The sequence below is a fragment of the Physeter macrocephalus genome, chromosome 7 (genome assembly GCF_002837175.3).
Source record: "Physeter macrocephalus isolate SW-GA chromosome 7, ASM283717v5, whole genome shotgun sequence".
NCBI classification, from domain to species: Eukaryota; Metazoa; Chordata; class Mammalia; order Artiodactyla; family Physeteridae; genus Physeter; species Physeter macrocephalus.
In genome coordinates this window covers 108,878,526-108,895,487 of record NC_041220.1, presented here as the reverse complement: position 1 = coordinate 108,895,487, position 16,962 = coordinate 108,878,526, and the positions used below count along the sequence as shown (strand labels likewise).

The 16,962-nt window shown below is 37.4% G+C and overlaps 1 protein-coding gene and 1 long non-coding RNA gene across 8 annotated transcripts in view; one reads left to right on the top strand and one right to left on the bottom strand.

Moving 5' to 3' along the window:
* The window catches only part of LOC112063779 (uncharacterized), a 485,693-nt gene extending 477,309 nt beyond the window's left edge, over positions 1-8,384 (bottom strand). For all 3 annotated transcript variants that reach the window (XR_002891168.2, XR_008617857.1, XR_008617858.1), the window contains exons 1-2: positions 8,314-8,384; positions 3,724-3,801 (exon numbers count right to left, since the gene is read on the bottom strand). This is a non-coding gene — a long non-coding RNA (uncharacterized lncRNA). The remainder of the gene's footprint in view (positions 1-3,723; positions 3,802-8,313) is intronic.
* A 169-nt stretch (positions 8,385-8,553) lies between these two features.
* The window catches only part of CENPE (centromere protein E), a 74,802-nt gene continuing 66,393 nt past the window's right edge, over positions 8,554-16,962 (top strand). For 2 of the 5 annotated variants that reach the window (XM_007114815.3, XM_007114816.3), the window contains exons 1-8: positions 8,554-8,658; positions 10,156-10,247; positions 12,540-12,629; positions 12,746-12,864; positions 14,008-14,127; positions 14,807-14,888; positions 15,047-15,114; positions 15,192-15,254. In XM_007114815.3, coding sequence (XP_007114877.2) covers positions 8,603-8,658; positions 10,156-10,247; positions 12,540-12,629; positions 12,746-12,864; positions 14,008-14,127; positions 14,807-14,888; positions 15,047-15,114; positions 15,192-15,254 — 690 coding nt within the window. In that variant the 5' untranslated portion in view covers positions 8,554-8,602. Of the gene's footprint in view, positions 8,659-10,155; positions 10,248-12,539; positions 12,630-12,745; positions 12,865-14,007; positions 14,128-14,806; positions 14,889-15,046; positions 15,115-15,191; positions 15,255-15,715; positions 16,521-16,962 lie in introns of those variants that run through there. The other 3 variants (XM_055086148.1, XM_055086147.1, XM_055086149.1) reach the window with 2 other exon arrangements.

Sequence of the window (16,962 nt, the reverse complement as noted above, 5' to 3'; positions counted from 1 at the left end):
CCTATTATAAAAATATAGATTTCTTAAGCTCAAGGTTCCTCTTTTGTGATTAAATCCACTGTGTATGCAAGTGTCAACTGACCCTCTTTGCAATATCTTGTGGGAATTGGGGTTTAAAAAACCAGTACAGGGTCTTCCCTGGTGGCGCAGTGCTTAAGAATCTGCCTGCCAATGCAGGGGACACGGGTTCGAGCCCTGGTCCATGGAAGATACCACATGCTGCAGAGCAACTAAGCCCATGAGCCACAACTACTGAGCCCACGTGCCACAACTACTGAAGCCTGCGTGCTTAGAGCCCGTGAGCCACAACTACTGAAGCCCTCGCACCTAGAGCCCGTGCTCCACAACAAGAGAAGCCACCGCAATGAGAAGCCCGCACACTGCAACGGAGAGTGGCCCCCGCTCGCCACAACTAGAGAAAGCCCACGCGCAGCAACGAAGACCCAACACAGCCAAAAATAAATAAATAAGATAAAAATTTTTTTTAAAAAACTACAAAAATGCTGATATTCTGGCTACTATTATTGCAGTAATAAGTAATAAATTTTTGTTTTTTATAAGTAATAAACTTTTCCTCATCCCTGACCCAAAAGTCTTGGGTCTTCTACCAGCATCCACGAAACTGTGGCAGGCTAACTTGTTAGCTTACAAGAAGGGTAAAATCTCAGACATTTCACCGTTCTCGACAGTGACTCTGTCAGGTATATATTGCTGTATAACAAACTGCCCTAAAATTTAGTAGCTTAAAACAATAACAATTAAATATAGACATATATATCAATGGAATGAAATACAGAGTCCAGGAATAGACACAAACAAAAAGATCAAATGACTTTTTTAGAAAGGTACAATGGCAATTCAATGTAGTATAGAGAATATTTTCAATGAATGGTGCTGGCACAAATGACTATGCATATGCCAAAAATGAACATAAATCCATACCTCACATCTTATACAAAAATTAACTCAAAATAGACCATAGACATAATTTAAAATCTAAACCTATAAAACTTTAAAACTAAACATAGGAGGGGGCTTCCCTGGTGGCGCAGTGGTTGAGAGTCCACCTGCCGATGCAGGTGAAGCGGGTTTGTGCCCCGGTCCGGGAAAAAAAAAAAAGTAAACATAGGCGAAAACCTTTGTGACCCTGGGTTAGGCCAACAGTTCCTAGATATGACACCAAAAGTGTAAAACATAAAAGAAAAAAATGATATATTGGGCTTCATAAAAATTACGAACATATGTTGTGTGAAAGACGTTGTTAAGACAAATCGTAAACTGGGAGCATATATATGTAAATAACATCTGGTAAAGGACTTGTATCTAGGATATATAAATAACTCTTAAGACTCAAAAGTAAGAAAAAAAACAGCCAAATTTTAAAAAGTAAGCAAAATATCTGAACAGATATACAATCCATATTTTTAAAAAATGGGCACAGAAGCAAAGGACTATTTAATCCAAATAGAGAATTCAAAAAATAAGATATAAATATTACTAATAAGCAATAAAAGAACATTCAATCCTATTTGCAGTCAGGGAACTGCAAATTAAAACAATAAAATATCCTTTTTCCCCATAAAATTGAAAAAATAGAAATACCGATAATATCAAGTGATGGTGAAGGAATGGAGAAATGAACACTCACATACTCTTGGCTGTAATACAAATTATTTAGGAAGCAATTTGGTAGTACTTATTATAATTCAAAACAAGCATATCATTTGGGTCAATATTTCAACTTCTAGTGACCTATTCTATGAAAATAAAATCATGAAAGTATAAAGATGTATCAATACATAGATGGATTTTGTATTATAAGCTATAATGAAAAAACTGGCAACAATCTAAATTTCCATAAAAGATTGGCTAAATAAACTACAATGTAACCATACAATTGAATATTAGGCAGACAAAAATAAGGAAGATCTACATGCTGATTTGTTAGTGTAAAAAGCAAATTGCACACCAATAAGTAGAGAATGATTCCATTCTTGAAAATATAAATGTGGCTGCTTCTCTATAAAGATTTCTTACATCTATTCAAAAAAAGATTAGAAAGGAACTTAATTAACATAAGTCACTTAAGGGAAGATGAAATTTGATGGGTGGGTGGTAAGGAATATTCACTTGACAGCCCTAGATAATTTTTTAGAGTACTGGAATTACAGATGATTCTTATTTTTGTTGTTTTCTAGCATTTTTCTGAAATAAAGAATAATTGCTGAAGCAAAGTCCTGGGACTGGGAGGAAAGAATTGAGGGCATAAATGGAAGGATACATCTCAGAAATGGCAGACACCTCATTCTCAGGAAGGGCATGAAAAGTGGCAAGAATTGGTGGGGATATAGATCAGTTGGAGTCCAGGCTGTAGGGGTGGAGGGCTGGGAGATGAGACATGGTTTGCCTGACAGCTGTGATTTGTCAGTAAGGTTGAGGATGGGACCCAGGGTTGAGAACAGTGGTCAAAGTTTGGAACAGTCAATGAGGGAAAGAGGAGGGATATTCACCAAGGACAAGGGAGGAGAAGTGCACCTGTGAAGTTTTTATTATCTAGTCCTAGAAGTAGCACACAAGGTGTAAGACAGGCTGGGAGGGTAGTCTCACTTTCTGGACAGAAGAGGGGAATGGATTTTGGTGGACTGCCATCAGTCTCTGTGGCACTATGACTACCTTAGATTTTGTCTGTAACCTAGATCACTTTTCCCACCCCCTCACACGTCCATATTCTACCTGACACTCATCCACACTCGATTTTAACAAATTTCTTTTTTTATGAAGACATTATACACTTATTGAAGCTGAAAGGAACCTTAGAAATACCAATTTCCCCATTTTGTGGATGAGAAAATGGTGAATCACAGAGATCAATGATTTTCTAGTGAGGCAATAGTTTATAAATGGTGCAATTAGACTGACCCAGGTCAGGGCAGTTTCCAAGATGCCACACAAACCCTGTGTAACCATGATTAAAAAGAAAAGGATATCTCTGCGCTCATCACAAATAGTTGTCACAAAACTAAAGAAAGACTTGTGCTTTGGAAATTAAACATAGTATCTATTAAACAAAAATTACTCCTGTTGATGGTGATGGCATAATACAAATATACTGCAATTAATTTTATATGAGATGCATAAAAGAACTGAGTACAAGTAAGTAATTTGAAATGATGCAGGATCTTCTCCAAATCCTAAAATTTACACCGCGTTCAAGAACTGCAAAGCACTATCCAAGGCTACGTCATGCTTTCGGAAGGATTACAGCGCCCTCTGCAGCTTCAGCAGAAATAAGCACAAATTTGATTTCAAAACAAAACAAAACAAACAAACAAAACCCAGTAATTTAAATGTCAACATGGAAGTGTATGCAATTAACATGCCTCAGAAATTCACTTTACTTTTAAACTGAATTAAAATAAGTATGTAAAGATCACATTTTAAGCAAAATGCACTACAGCATGTATAGCAGGTACCTATTTGTGTAAAAGATATGCAATATAGAAGAAGATAGATATATGTGTGTATCTATAGATTAATTTGAGGATAATACTCTAGAATATGGCACAGTTGCCTTTGGGGAGATAAACTAGCACCCTGGGGATCATACGTGGGAAGAAGATTTCTTTTCACTGTGACTCTTCTGGTACTACTTAAATTTTTCATCACATGCATGTATTAATCTTTCAGGTAAGAAAAAAATTAATCAATAAAAATGTTTATTACCTTTTAAAGAAACGGTATGCATCCAAATTTTAAGCCTCTCTCTCCAGAAGTTCCTTAACTTCAGACAAGTTCTTTAATCTGTTAAAAACAAAACAACATGCCCAAAATGGAGTCACTTATGCTAAGCCCCATATCCACAAACTGAGATTGAACTTAATTACAGTTTTAGCTCACCCAGAAATGGAATTGTAAGCCAGTCAATCAGGAATGGACTAATCAGTTAGGTAATCTGACTGATAGAACCTGGCCATCCCCTAAAGAAAAGTAACTTTTCAATTACCAACCCCCTTTTTTGCCCAGTATAACTTCCTGTCCCCTTGTACCTATAAAAGTCTTTCATTTTATACTGGTCCTTGGCGCTCCTTTCTGTTAGACGGGATGCTGCCTGATTCAAATCAGGTTTTGATCAAATAAACTCTTAAAATTTTTAATATGCCCTTGTTTATCTTTAACAAATTTCTTTGCCCTCCCTAACCACTTAATTTAAATTAAAACATAGTTTCTTTAACTCTGTGTTATCTTATTAGATACACCCAGCATCTTCACAATTTAGCTGTGAGAAAAGTAGTCTATACTAGCTCACATTTGCTTAACCAAAGCAATATTGAATAGACTACAAAAGAGTAGACTATTTTATTTACAGTTTTTATCTACTAACTAATTTCTTAAATTTGGGAGAAAGTAATCAATATTCACTAAGATATTAATAATTATGAAATAGTATACAACGAAAGGTAGGTTGGTTTTCTAACTCAGTCCTCCCCTCCAAAGGAAATTAAGTGTATTCCATGTATCTTTTCAGAAATTATGTCAATATTATTGAGCAATTGAATATTTTAATTTATAGGCAATATTATTGAGTAATAAATATATCAATTTCTTGAGTAATTGAATAAGCAATTTTTTTAATTGAATGTTTACTAAACTCCAAGTATCTTTCTAGGTCAGGGTATAAGGAGTAAATAAAAACAAAGTTGCTAGGCTTCCCTGGTGGCGCAGTGGTCAAGAATCCAGCTGCCAATGCCGAGGACACGGGTTCGAGCCTGGGTGCGGGAAGATCCCACATGCCACAGAGCAACTAAGCCCGTGCGCCACAACTACTGAGCCTGTGCTCTAGAGCCCGAAGCCACTGCAATGAGAAGCCCGCGCACTGCAACGAAAAGTAGCCCCCCGCTCACCACAACTAGAGAAAGCCCACGCACAGCAATGAAGACCCAACACAGCCAAAAATAAATAAATAAAATAAATTTATTTTTAAAAAAAGAAAAAACTAAGTTGCTAACCTCACAGAGATGACACTCTGGTGGGAGAAGACAGATAACATAGACATAAATTCATACATATATATCAGAAAGACATAAGTAATATTTTAAAAGAAGAGTAAACAAACAGAAGTAGTAGACAAGAGAGTTGTTATTTTATACAGAGTTCTGAGAAGGTGACATCTGAGCAGATGCCATAATTAAATGGAAGAAGAAAACATGGAAATCTGGGGTAAGAGCCCACCAGGCACAGTAGCCAGTGCAAAGGCCTTAAGAGGGAGCCAGTCCAGTATCCAATAAACTACCAAGAGGCTGCTGTGGCTAGAGGGGAGAGAGCAAAAGGGAGAGTGGTAGCAGGCAAGGCCAGAGGGGCAACAAGGGGCAAGATCACGTAAGGCTTGGGAGACAGCTGAGACTATAGGCTTTATTCTGAAAAAAATCCGGGTGGGGTGGCACTGGGGGTCTTGAGAGAGGATTAACATGACCTAACTTACATTTTTAAAAGCTCACTCAATTTGCTAGGTTGAGAATAGACCAGGGTTGGGCGTTAGCAGGGGGCAACACAAACGTAGAACGTGAAGACCAGGAAGAGATGGTATTTTGGACCAGGCAGATAGCAGAAGTTGTGATAAATGCTCATATTCTGGAATATTCTCTAGGTAGCCCCAACAGACATTCAGACACATTGAATGTAAACTCTGAGAGAAAAGAAGTCAAGCATCATGATTCCATAGTTTATGACCTGGGTAACTGAAAGAGTGGATTTGCTGCAAACTAACCTGCGGAAAACTGTGGATCAAGAAGGTTTTGAGGGGAAAATTTGATATTAGAAAGTTCTGATATTAGCAGGTTTTGATATTAGAAAGTTTGTAGTATTTATTAAATATCCAAGATGGGAGAAATAAAGGCATATGTTTGCTGATGAGACCGGTTTATTAAAGCGGGGGAAATGACTATGCGAGACAGACAAGAGTAAGACGGAAGGGGTAGGATCTAGTGCACACGTGGAGAGATTTTCAGAGCGGAGGACAGACAGTTCTTCATCTATTTAAAATCTGGAAGACGAGGTAAATGGGCACAGATGTTACGTGGGTAGACAGGTTGGCAGGAATCAGTGCAAGGTTTCTCCTGGCTGCTTCTATTTTCATAATGAAATAGAAAAGAAAATCTTGTTTGAAGGAATTAGTGAATCCCTTTTCGCTCTCTTGCATAAAACCTTCTTTGGCTTCCCCTCACCATTAGAATAACATTTTAACATGACAAGATCCCACAGGACCTTTCTCCATTGCCCCAAATGCTCAAGCCATGGGGCCTTCCTTCTGTGCCTCAGACACAGAACAAACTTATACAAACCTTGGGTCCTTTGACTTACTTGTCACTCCATCTCGTAAGCCCTCTCGCCCACCCTCCCAAGTCTGGCTAATTCTTATCATACAAGGCCTCAACCATCCCCCCCTAGGCCTTTCTTGAGTACCCTATCTACAGTGGCCCATGCTCTCCTCAAAAGTTACTTACACATTTATTATGCATTGTCTGCTTCTTCCCACAAGAACGTTTCATAGAGAATAATAGCTCTACGAAAGCAGGTACTTTTCTAGTCTATTCACTCTGTGCCTCATAAGCCTGGAACCACATCTGGCATATAGTAGGTGCTCAATGAAAATTTCTTAATGACATATTTGAAAAAGTAAATGAAAAAAAATGCATGTGGAGCATATAACAGAGCCCCTGGCAATAGTAAATCTTCAATAAACATCAGCTGTTATGATCATAACAAAAACAGCCATGGCATCAATCATGAGCACAAATATGAAAGGCTAATCCTCCTCTGTGCTCTTGAATCAATTCCCCTTTTGTTGTTAGAGACTTTCTTTCATTAATTATATGTCCCTTCCTCCTCTTCACAGGCTCCTTCCCTTTAGCTAAAAATGTGCAATATTTGCCCACCGTTTTTTAAAAATCAGTTAAAACACACTTTTCTTAATTCTGTATTATCTTATTAGATACAGCCAAGTATTTTCACAGTTCAGCTGCAAAAGAAGGGTAGTATTTTGGTTAGGTTACTCTTGGTTAACCAAAACAAATGAACAAACTCATTTTTATTTACCTTTTTTTCTACTAGCTAGTTTCTTTAAGTTGAATGAAACTACTTAATATTTGCATGCTTAAAATATTAATAATTACAGAATAGTATACAATGAAAAATAGGTATTTTATCTAACTTAGTCCTCCCTCTCTAAGGAAACTAGGTATATTCTGTGCATCTTTCCAGAAATTATGTATGCATATGCAGACATATAAATATCCTTTGAAAATATCAAATAGCACCATACTGTGCACACAATTCTGCATCTTGGGTTTCTTCCAGCTAATGAAACATCTTGGATGACTTTCTAAAGTACACATAAAGAGCTGTATCATTCTTTTTAGTAGCCACATAATGTTTCATTGTAGTGATAAAATGTCATCCATTTCCTATTAGTTGATACTTAACATGCTTCCTGTCATTTGCTACTATATGTGATGCTGCAACTACAGTAATAGCTATATGGCTATATAGCAAGATTCTTCATAGATCTATAAATAAATACTTAAAAGCAGAATTGCTGGCATAAAGGACAGCAATTCAGTTTTTTATTGATATTGCCAGATTACCTTCCAAAATAGTTTTACTAAATCAGTAGTTTTCTAATCCTCTAAATAATGAACAATTATTAGTAACTGCAGGTCATATTTTTGGTGAGGGAAAAGGGAATAATTCTTGATCCTTCTTAAATCAACTAAAACTGAAACTACTCCTAAAGAAAATGTTAATACTTTACTATGACACATATTTAAAACAAAGGAAACCAAGCACTATTTCTGGGAAAGAATTATTTAGAATCACTTTCCCATTTCTGCTAAAAAAAAGTTTCACCTCACTACTAAACGAGTTTTTCCAGTCTTCAATAATTCTTTTCCTAAGTCAACCTCTTAGGAACTCACAGAAAATGGAAAAAAAGGAGTTTAAAGAAAAAGAGAGGGAAAGGAAAAACTTAAGAGTTTCCAAGGAGCACAAGATTCTACTGTTTCTGGGCTGAGCAGTAACTTTCACCTCTTGGCATTTGAGGTGTCTTTTTTTTGGTTTTGTTTTAAATTTAAAAAAAAAAACAAAAAACAGTGTAATTTTTTAAAGGTCCTAATTCTCTTTTGTTAGTGAAGAAAAAATTCTCGGCTTTGTTTTTCCACAGATTGCAAACTCTTTAAGGGTGGGGTGGAGGATTGCGTTTATAAACGGCTGCCAGCACTTCAACGGCGTTTGGCAAACAATAGTTACCTCGGCTATTACCTTGAGAGCCTCTGGCCACGGGCTTCCCGGACCCTCTCTCTGCGAGCCCCAAGCTTCCTTTTCCTTCAGACGCTTATAACTGCTCCCCCAACCCTTATCCGTGGACGCGCCGCCGGCCTGGCGTCCCCCGCGCCGCCACGCAAATGGAACGGCCTGTGACGTCACGAGGCCGCGGCTCAATCAGCGCGGCGTTTGGGAAATTTTAAATTTAAAGGCGGGGTGGCTCTTACGCTCAGAACCGCCGGGCGCGGAGGCTTTTGTACAGTTTCCTGGGATCCAGCCCGGCAGGATGGCCGATGAAGGAGCCGTTGCCGTCTGCGTGCGGGTGCGGCCGCTCAACAGCAGGTAGGTGGGCCAGACCTTGCCCAGGTTCCCGTTGCGGCCTCCGGCCCGGGCCTGAGCCGGAGGAGTCGTCGCCGCTCCTTCCTGCTCCGCTGCCTAGAAACTCGGCCATTGACCCGCTTTGTGCCTTGGTTTCTTATGTGTAAAGTGACGGGCCAGGATCGGAGGATCTAGAGGATACTTTCCAGCCGTGGTATTCTCTTAAGTCTATAACAGGCTCGCCGACATTAAAGACCCTACTCCCTGCGCTGCTCTGCCGTCCCCCCATCTGCGCTCCCCATCCCTCCCCCAGGAAAGTCGAATAGGAAAAATCCTTACTGGCACTCTCCACAGCTAGTCATTTCACATTTAACTGACTCTCTCTCCCCCTTTACTGTATACTCCTTGAGCGCAAAAACTAGTCAGTCTTCTTCCATTGTATTCGGTAGGCACTCAACACTTCAGTCAGTGACTGAACTCCACGTTCAGAAGGCTGAATGACCGATAGTCATCAAAATTGATTTTTTTTTTAGTACAGTGTACTGTACTAAACACACTACCATCGTTGCCCAGTGGATCTTACGTTCTAAAGGGGTAGACAGAAAATAAAGTGAAAAATATAGAGTATTAAGTGATGATACTGGAGTAATAAATGCTGTAGAGAAAAAGCAGGAAGGAGAAGAAATGAAAATGAAGTCTGTTTGCTTTTCCTGTCTTGGGCCCTTGCCCCAGAATGCTGACACATTTTGTCTGAGAAACATTTGTTAACCATTACTGGGTGTTTAATAAATAAGAGTATCAAAATGAGGAATTTCCTATTTTTAAGAAGCTTATTAATGCATTAGAAGAAAGCTACATAAAGAAAGCATTATAATACATCATGACAGGTGTTATGATAGACAGGTGGAGAATGTTTGCTAGAGGAGTCTTTGGTCCTTCAGTGACATAGTTTAGGGGAGGGACAGGGCTGTGTAGGAAACTCCTGATAATTTTCATGAATGAAAGAACAGATAAGTTAGTTAATGGAAACATAAGTCAGGGTATTCCAGGCAGAGAGGGGTCGAATCTTACTTTGGGTGACCTTCAGGCAGTTGATTTGTATGGAGTTAGGGTGTATATAGGAATTTAGAGGAAGATATGGGTCGAAGAGAGAAATTACAATGGTCCAGGTGTCATGTGCCAAATTAAGGATTTCAGATGGTTTTTAAAGGCTTTAAGCAAGAGAGACATAACCAGAGTTGCATTTTCAACGTATGTTTTTAGCCTCCAGTACTGGGTTGGAAGGTGGAAGTGAAGAGCTTCACAAAGAAACTCCCATGAAAGTGCAGGAGGTCACGAAGCCCCATTTAAAATCCACCTTTACCCCTCAAAGGTGGATTTTCCACATTTATCCTATTTATGGTATACGTCATTACCATCTTTTAAAATATTCATCAGAAGATGAGGTCTTTTCAGTTATCTTTCATGTAACACAACTTCTGTGACCAGTTATTCTAAAATGCAGTTTTTTTATTCTTTTAGAGAAGAGGCGCTTGGAAAAGATACTCAAGTTTACTGGAAAACTGACAATAATACAATTTATCAAGTCGATGGGAGTAAATCCTTCAATTTTGGTAAGTTTATAACAGCATCAAAAGTTAACCTGGTATCATTTTTCTATTATGAGTACAAAAGCCTTATGAATAACCCTGGATTTGTCACTAAATATCAAGCTAAGCCTTCAGTAAACTGCTTCAGTGGAAACTTTGAAAAATTGTTCATCCATTCATGGATGCTAAGTAAGATAATAAACTGACACTTAAAGCATAGCAATAATAAAAAATAATAATAATAAGTAAACAAAAAATTAAACACATTTATAGTCATAGTGCCTTTTAACTGAAATTAACATTTTTCCTCTTATTCGTCAACGTACTTGTGGCATAAAACTCTGTAAGCCCAAAATGTGTTATTTAATGTCAAGTCATCTTTAAGATCTTCCAGTTTGGTTTCTTTGTTGTTGTTGTTTCTTTTGTTGTTGTTGTTTGTTTCCTTTTTTTTTTTTTTTCCAGTTGTTTTTCAAAACTTTTTAAAGAATAAATAGTGAAGATATTCCTTCTTTGGTAGAATACAGCAGGGACCTGCCTCTGCTTTTGTGGATCTTATTTGGTGGAAAGAAAGGCTTTAAACAAGTATTTACACTTATGATGACATAAGCTTTGTGGGAGTTTATAGCAGGGATCTAACTAATCTAGGTGTCTGAAATGGTACCACTTACACTGGGACCTGCAGGATGAATGAGAGCTAGCTAGGACAAAGGGACTTGGAGGACCTAACGGTTAACTAGGTTGATTTGTGTATTGATTTAGCATGTATATAGTGCTGACAATGTGCCAGGCACTGTTCTAAGCACTTCATATGTATTAACTCATGTAATCCTCCTAACAAGCCTATATATTTGGTACCTTCCCATTTTAATGAGGAAGCAGAGAGGCCTGGAGTCACACAGCCAGCAAATGAAAGAGTCAGGCTCCAGATCTGTGTTCCAGCCACACTACCATGCTGCCACTTAGGCACCATAGAGCAACAGTGACGGCCTGTCACCAACCTCAGGAATAAGTGATTAAGTTGTCAAATTAGTGTTTAACTAGAAAGCCACAAAGATACATAGAAGAGGGCTTCCCTGGGGGCGCAGTGATTGAGAATCCGCCTGCTGATGCAGGGTACACGGGTTCGTGCCCCGGTCCGGGAAAATCCCACATGCCGCGGAGCGGCTGGGCCCGTGAGCCATGGCTGCTGAGCCTGCGCGTCCGGAGCCTGTGCTCCGCAACGGGAGAGGCCACAACAGTGAGAGGCCCGCGTACCACAAAAAAAAAACAAAAACAAACAAAGATACGTAGAAGAGAAAATGATTCCTGGTAAAGGAATGTTTGGTGGTATTAACATAATTTTTGAAATGTAATATGTGCCAGAGATTATAAAACCCAAGGACCACAGTTTCTCAGTAGCCATATACGCCCATGAAGGTTTTGGACTCATCCAGCTGTCTGAAACAGATAACGTTAAAGTTTGAATCATCCTGCCATTTTTCCTTGCTCTAAAATCATGACCCTTAAGCAGCCTTCGGATGGCACTTTGGTTTTCCATATTGTTCTGCTGATAGGGCAGATGTGTGGTCATGGTGCAAGCAGTGTGATCACTGAATTTCTCATTGTGGGTCAGTACCTTTCCCTCCTGATTTACAAATCCATTTCTTGTGAGCTTTTTAATGTGAGGGCACCGCTAAAAGAGTGGTCTATTTTTAATGTGCTAACAAAAGCAGAGAACCACATCCTGGACTTGTGAATTTATCAGTGCAAATGCTACTCTAAACCCAGCCTTTAGCAGCACTTCAGCTTTGGTCAGTACTTTTCTTCCAAATATCTGCATTTTTTGGTTTCGTTTGAGCTAGACCTTCTTGCTAGGTATGTTAAAAACATTAACATTTCTCAAAGAATAGTAATAGTCTATATTTCCTAAGTATTAACATATGTTCACAAAATTCTATGAGGAAGATAATATATATGCATTTTACACATTAGGGAACTGAGGCACAGAGACATCAACCACTTTGGCCAAAATCACACTGTAAATGGCAGAACCAAGATTTGCAGGCAGTCTGATTCTGGACCCCCATATTCAGCCACCATTCCCTACTGCCTCTTGAAAGCACATAGGGTAACAGACTTGTATTTTTTCTGTGTGAGGACCAACACATTTTACCTAAAGAGAAGAGTATTTTCAGAGGACCAATAAGTTGACGGAAATATTGTGTCTTAAATCTTTTATCATACCATATCCTGACAATTTTATTTCTGTGGGCAACTACTAATTCAGAATGAAAACAGTTCATTTGTTTGATTTAACGTTTATGTTTTGTTTTTTAGATCGTGTCTTTCATAGTAATGAAACTACTAAAAATGTGTATGAAGAAATAGCAGTACCAATCATAGATTCTGCCATACAAGGCTACAATGGTGTGTATTCACTGCAAAAACATTTCAGTCTTGGGTGTCTGTTTAGCAAGTATTGATAGTTTTATACACTATAGATTCATTTTTAATCTGTGCATGTTTGTGTTTTGTTTTTGCAGGTACTATATTTGCCTATGGGCAGACTGCATCAGGAAAAACATATACTATGTCGGGGTCACAAGATTATTTGGGAGTAATACCCAGGGCAATTCATGACATTTTCCAAAAAATTAAGAAGGTAAATAATTTAGCTAAATTTCTAGTACATGCAGGTAAAAGTGGTGATAATAGGATAGCAACCTTAGTGTTCTCTTGTAATGATGAAGTATATTTATAGTTATCTCTTGATTATCCATGGGGAAAGAATGAAGGCATAGCATAGATTCATTTTTTTCCCACAAACTTACTAACTTACAAAGCTTAAAGTTCTTTCATTCTTTCCTTTGAATCATGAAACAGTACTCCCAGCAAAAAGTGGGCATTAAGGAACAGGAAAATCTTATCACAATGATTAGGTCCTCATTGCCTTTGTTTAGCTACCAGTGATTATTAAGGAGCAGTAAAAAGTAGACTAGATAAAAGACAAGGGAATCAGAAGGTCAGAATAGGCAAGCTAATTAGTTGAGTTGGTTTTAAATTAGTTTTTTCATCATTATTTTAATTATTTTTAATGTCTTGAATATATATAGGTTTTATTTTGAGGTTAGAGAATTGGACTGGGTACTTTCCTGTTATAATTCTATGATACTATACTTTTCATTATTTCTGAAACAATGCTTTGCTGTTGTTGTTGCTTGTTATTATCAATATCGAAGCACAGGGGAAGTTTTGTTTTTTGTTTGTTTTACAAAGATAATTTCCTGAAAGACAAATACCACATGACTTCACTTATATGTGGAATCTAAAAAACAAAACAAATGAACAAACAAAACAGAAACAGACTCATAGATACAGACAACAAACAGGTGGTTGTCAGAGGGGAGGGAAATTGGAGGAATGAGAGAAATAGGTGAGGGAGATTAAAGGGTACAAATGTCCAGTTAGAAAATAAATGAGTCACAGGGATGAAATGTACAGCATGGGGAATATTGTCAATAATATTGTAACATCTTTGTATGGTGACAGATGGTAACGAGACTTACCATGTGATCATTTTGATATGTATGGAAATATTGAATCACTATGTTGTGCACCAGGAACTAACATAGTGCAATAAGTCAACTATACATCAACTAAAAAATAAATAAAAATGTTTAAAAGATAGTTTCTCAAGGAATATTTTAATATTTAATATTAGCACATAAGCATTCATTATTAGGTTTTCATAATTGGATGATCTCTGGTGTTTTCTGATATTTTTTCACATATCTTTTTCTTCTAGTTTCCTGATAGGGAATTTCTTTTACGTGTGTCTTACATGGAGATATACAATGAAACCATTACAGACTTACTCTGTGACACTGAAAAAATGAAGCCTTTAATAATTCGGGAAGACTTCAATGTAAGTAACAGAGTTAACAGAGTGGCTCAAAAAATAGAGCTACTCATTGGGATTATTTTTCTTGAACATTTGCCTTTAATTTCTATATATTTTAAAGTGTCTCCTGTTACTATGGTTTGTTTTTTATTTTCTTTCTTAAACACTTATAGAGATTATCTCTTAAGTAACATGTATAGTTTTTAAATATTGACAGCTATAATATTGTGGCATAAGTGCCTAAAAAGAGCAAGCTGGAAGTATCAGGTTAGAATTCAGTGTATTTTGGTACAGGAAATAAATTGTAAATAGCATAGATTTGTTATTTTTGTACAGAATAAAAGTGCCCATTTTCTTTTCTTTTTTTTTTTTTTTTTTTTTTTGTGGTACGCGGGCCTCCCCCTGCCGTGGCCTCTCCCATTGCGGAGCACAGGCCCCGGACGCGCAGGCCCAGCGGCCACGGCCCACGGGCCCAGCCGCCCCGCGGCACGCGGGATCCTCCCAGACCGGGGCGCGAACCCGGTCCCCCAGCATCGGCAGGCGGACGCGCAACCACTGCGCCACCAAGGAAGCCCCAAAGTGCCCATTTTCTACTCTTAACTTCCACAAATGAATTCTATAATAGTTTGTACTTTCTTTTTGAAATGCAGAATTTTAAGTGATTCATATTTCTCTACTTTTCCCATAATTAAACTTGTTTCAGAGGAATGTGTATGTGTCTGATCTCACAGAAGAAGTTGTTTATACATCAGAAATGGCTTTGAAGTGGATCACAAAAGGAGAAAGTAAGACTTTATACTGTATTTCTTCAAAACACTTGTAAAAGCTATTTAATTGAATGTATTTAGGCTTTAAATCACACTTTTCACTTCTAAACTTAAATACAAGTTAGTGTTTTTCTTTGGATTTTAATATGCACAGCTGAAATATGATTCTTTTACAGAGAACAGGCATTATGGAATTACAAAAATGAATCAAAGAAGTAGTCGTTCTCATACCATTTTTAGGATGGTAGGTAATTCTCTCTATATTTGGTCTTTCCAATTAAAAATACACTAATTTTTCTACAAGTTGCCTTTTCTTTCTAGATTTTGGAGAGTAGAGAGAAAGGTGAACCTAATTTTGAAGGATCTGTCAAGGTGTCCCATTTGGTGAGTATTGATGAACCGTGATAATGTACTAAATGAGCTGAACCAAAATTTAATTTAGCTGCTGGATGTTTGGTTTCATGAGAACTGTTAACTAATTGGCAAAAGCATCTATAAATTGGTAGTTTAGTCTCATCACTAACATGAGATTACTAGCAGAAATGTAGGAAGAGTTCAGAGAATCTTACTTCCTGTGATCTTACAGCTGCCATTTCCTAAACTTTAGATGTAAGAACTGTAGGAGTTGAGGCTTTCCCTAACTAGTAATTGAGGAAGGGTTGAGTCCATGCACATTTAAGAGTTAAAGTAATCTTGGAATTTGGTGATTTTTTTGTGTGTTTGGGGTTTTGGGGTTTTGAGGGTTTTTTTGGTCTCTGCCAATGGTATTGAGACTTATGAGATGAACAAAAACCTGGGTGAGATAGTTAAAAAATAAATCAGATTATTCAAGTTCATAGTTAAGTACAATAAGAAAATAAGCTTTGTATTGTAAACAGTGATTTAGACTATAAATCCCTTGAAGGGAAGAGTGATATCTCCTTCATCTTTGTAACTCCAACGCATCGTACATAGTTTATATTCAATACCTGTTTGTTGATAAGTGAATATAAGCATTATGCAAACATTCCTCCTTGCTGCACTGTATCATTTCTCTTTTTTTGTGCTTCCTTTCTATTCCTTACCATTATTGCTTTATTCTCTGTCTTCAAGGCCTAAATTCTTTAGTTTGATGTGGGATATGATGTAAGATTTCTCAATTTGATTTGAAAACTTCAGGGGAAAAAGTAATCTATAATATGTTTGTTTTTCAGATTTTGAAAAATCAGAGTCTTAATTAAGTTTCTAGTTCACCTCAGTTATTTAACTATACAAGTATATCATTTATTTTAGTAGACTAGTCTTTAACAACAACGAAAAACATAAAACCTAACTTCTGTTTTGTTTTCCAAACCTGGCCTGTGATATATCACTACAATTTTCACTTTTCTCATATAGTTTAGCATTAATTATAAATTAAGTTTAATTATAATTAAATTTAATTATAATTTAGCTTGATATATTCAGTGATATGTTTGGTGTCTTTTCTTATAGTATTTGATGCTTCATCATCTAGGGACCATGGATACCATCTGGTCCAACACTCCAGACTTCCCACTTACTCTAAGTATCTTCTTGGAAAGAAGTCTTCCCCAAAGAGTCTTTTTCTGGCTCTTTGGAGGTGGTCTTTTTATGAGTGTCTCCTGGCCTTTCTGGAATAATAACATCCAGGTGCTCTTATCTCTGCTCCTTTATTCCCTTTTGTGGCTTCTTTCCTCCTACGCTCCTAATCAAAGCACAGGAGTGTTCTGTGGCTTTTCTTCCCTTGTTTGCCCTTGTTACCATTTCTGTGTTGATGATGGTCAAATGTTTATTGTTTATAAAGTCTCTGAGTTCTATTTTATTTATTTTTTTATACAGTAGTTTCTTATTAGTTATCCATTTTATACATATTAGTGTACACATGTCAATCCCAATCTCCCAATACATCCCACCACCACCACCCCACCACCACTTTCCCCGCTTTGTGTCCATACCTTTGTTCTCTACATCTGTATCTCAATTTCTGCCCTGCAAACTGGTTCATCTGTACCATTTTTCTAGGTTCCACAAATATGCGTTAATATATGATATTTGTTTTTCTCTTTCTGACTTACTTCACTCTGTATGACAG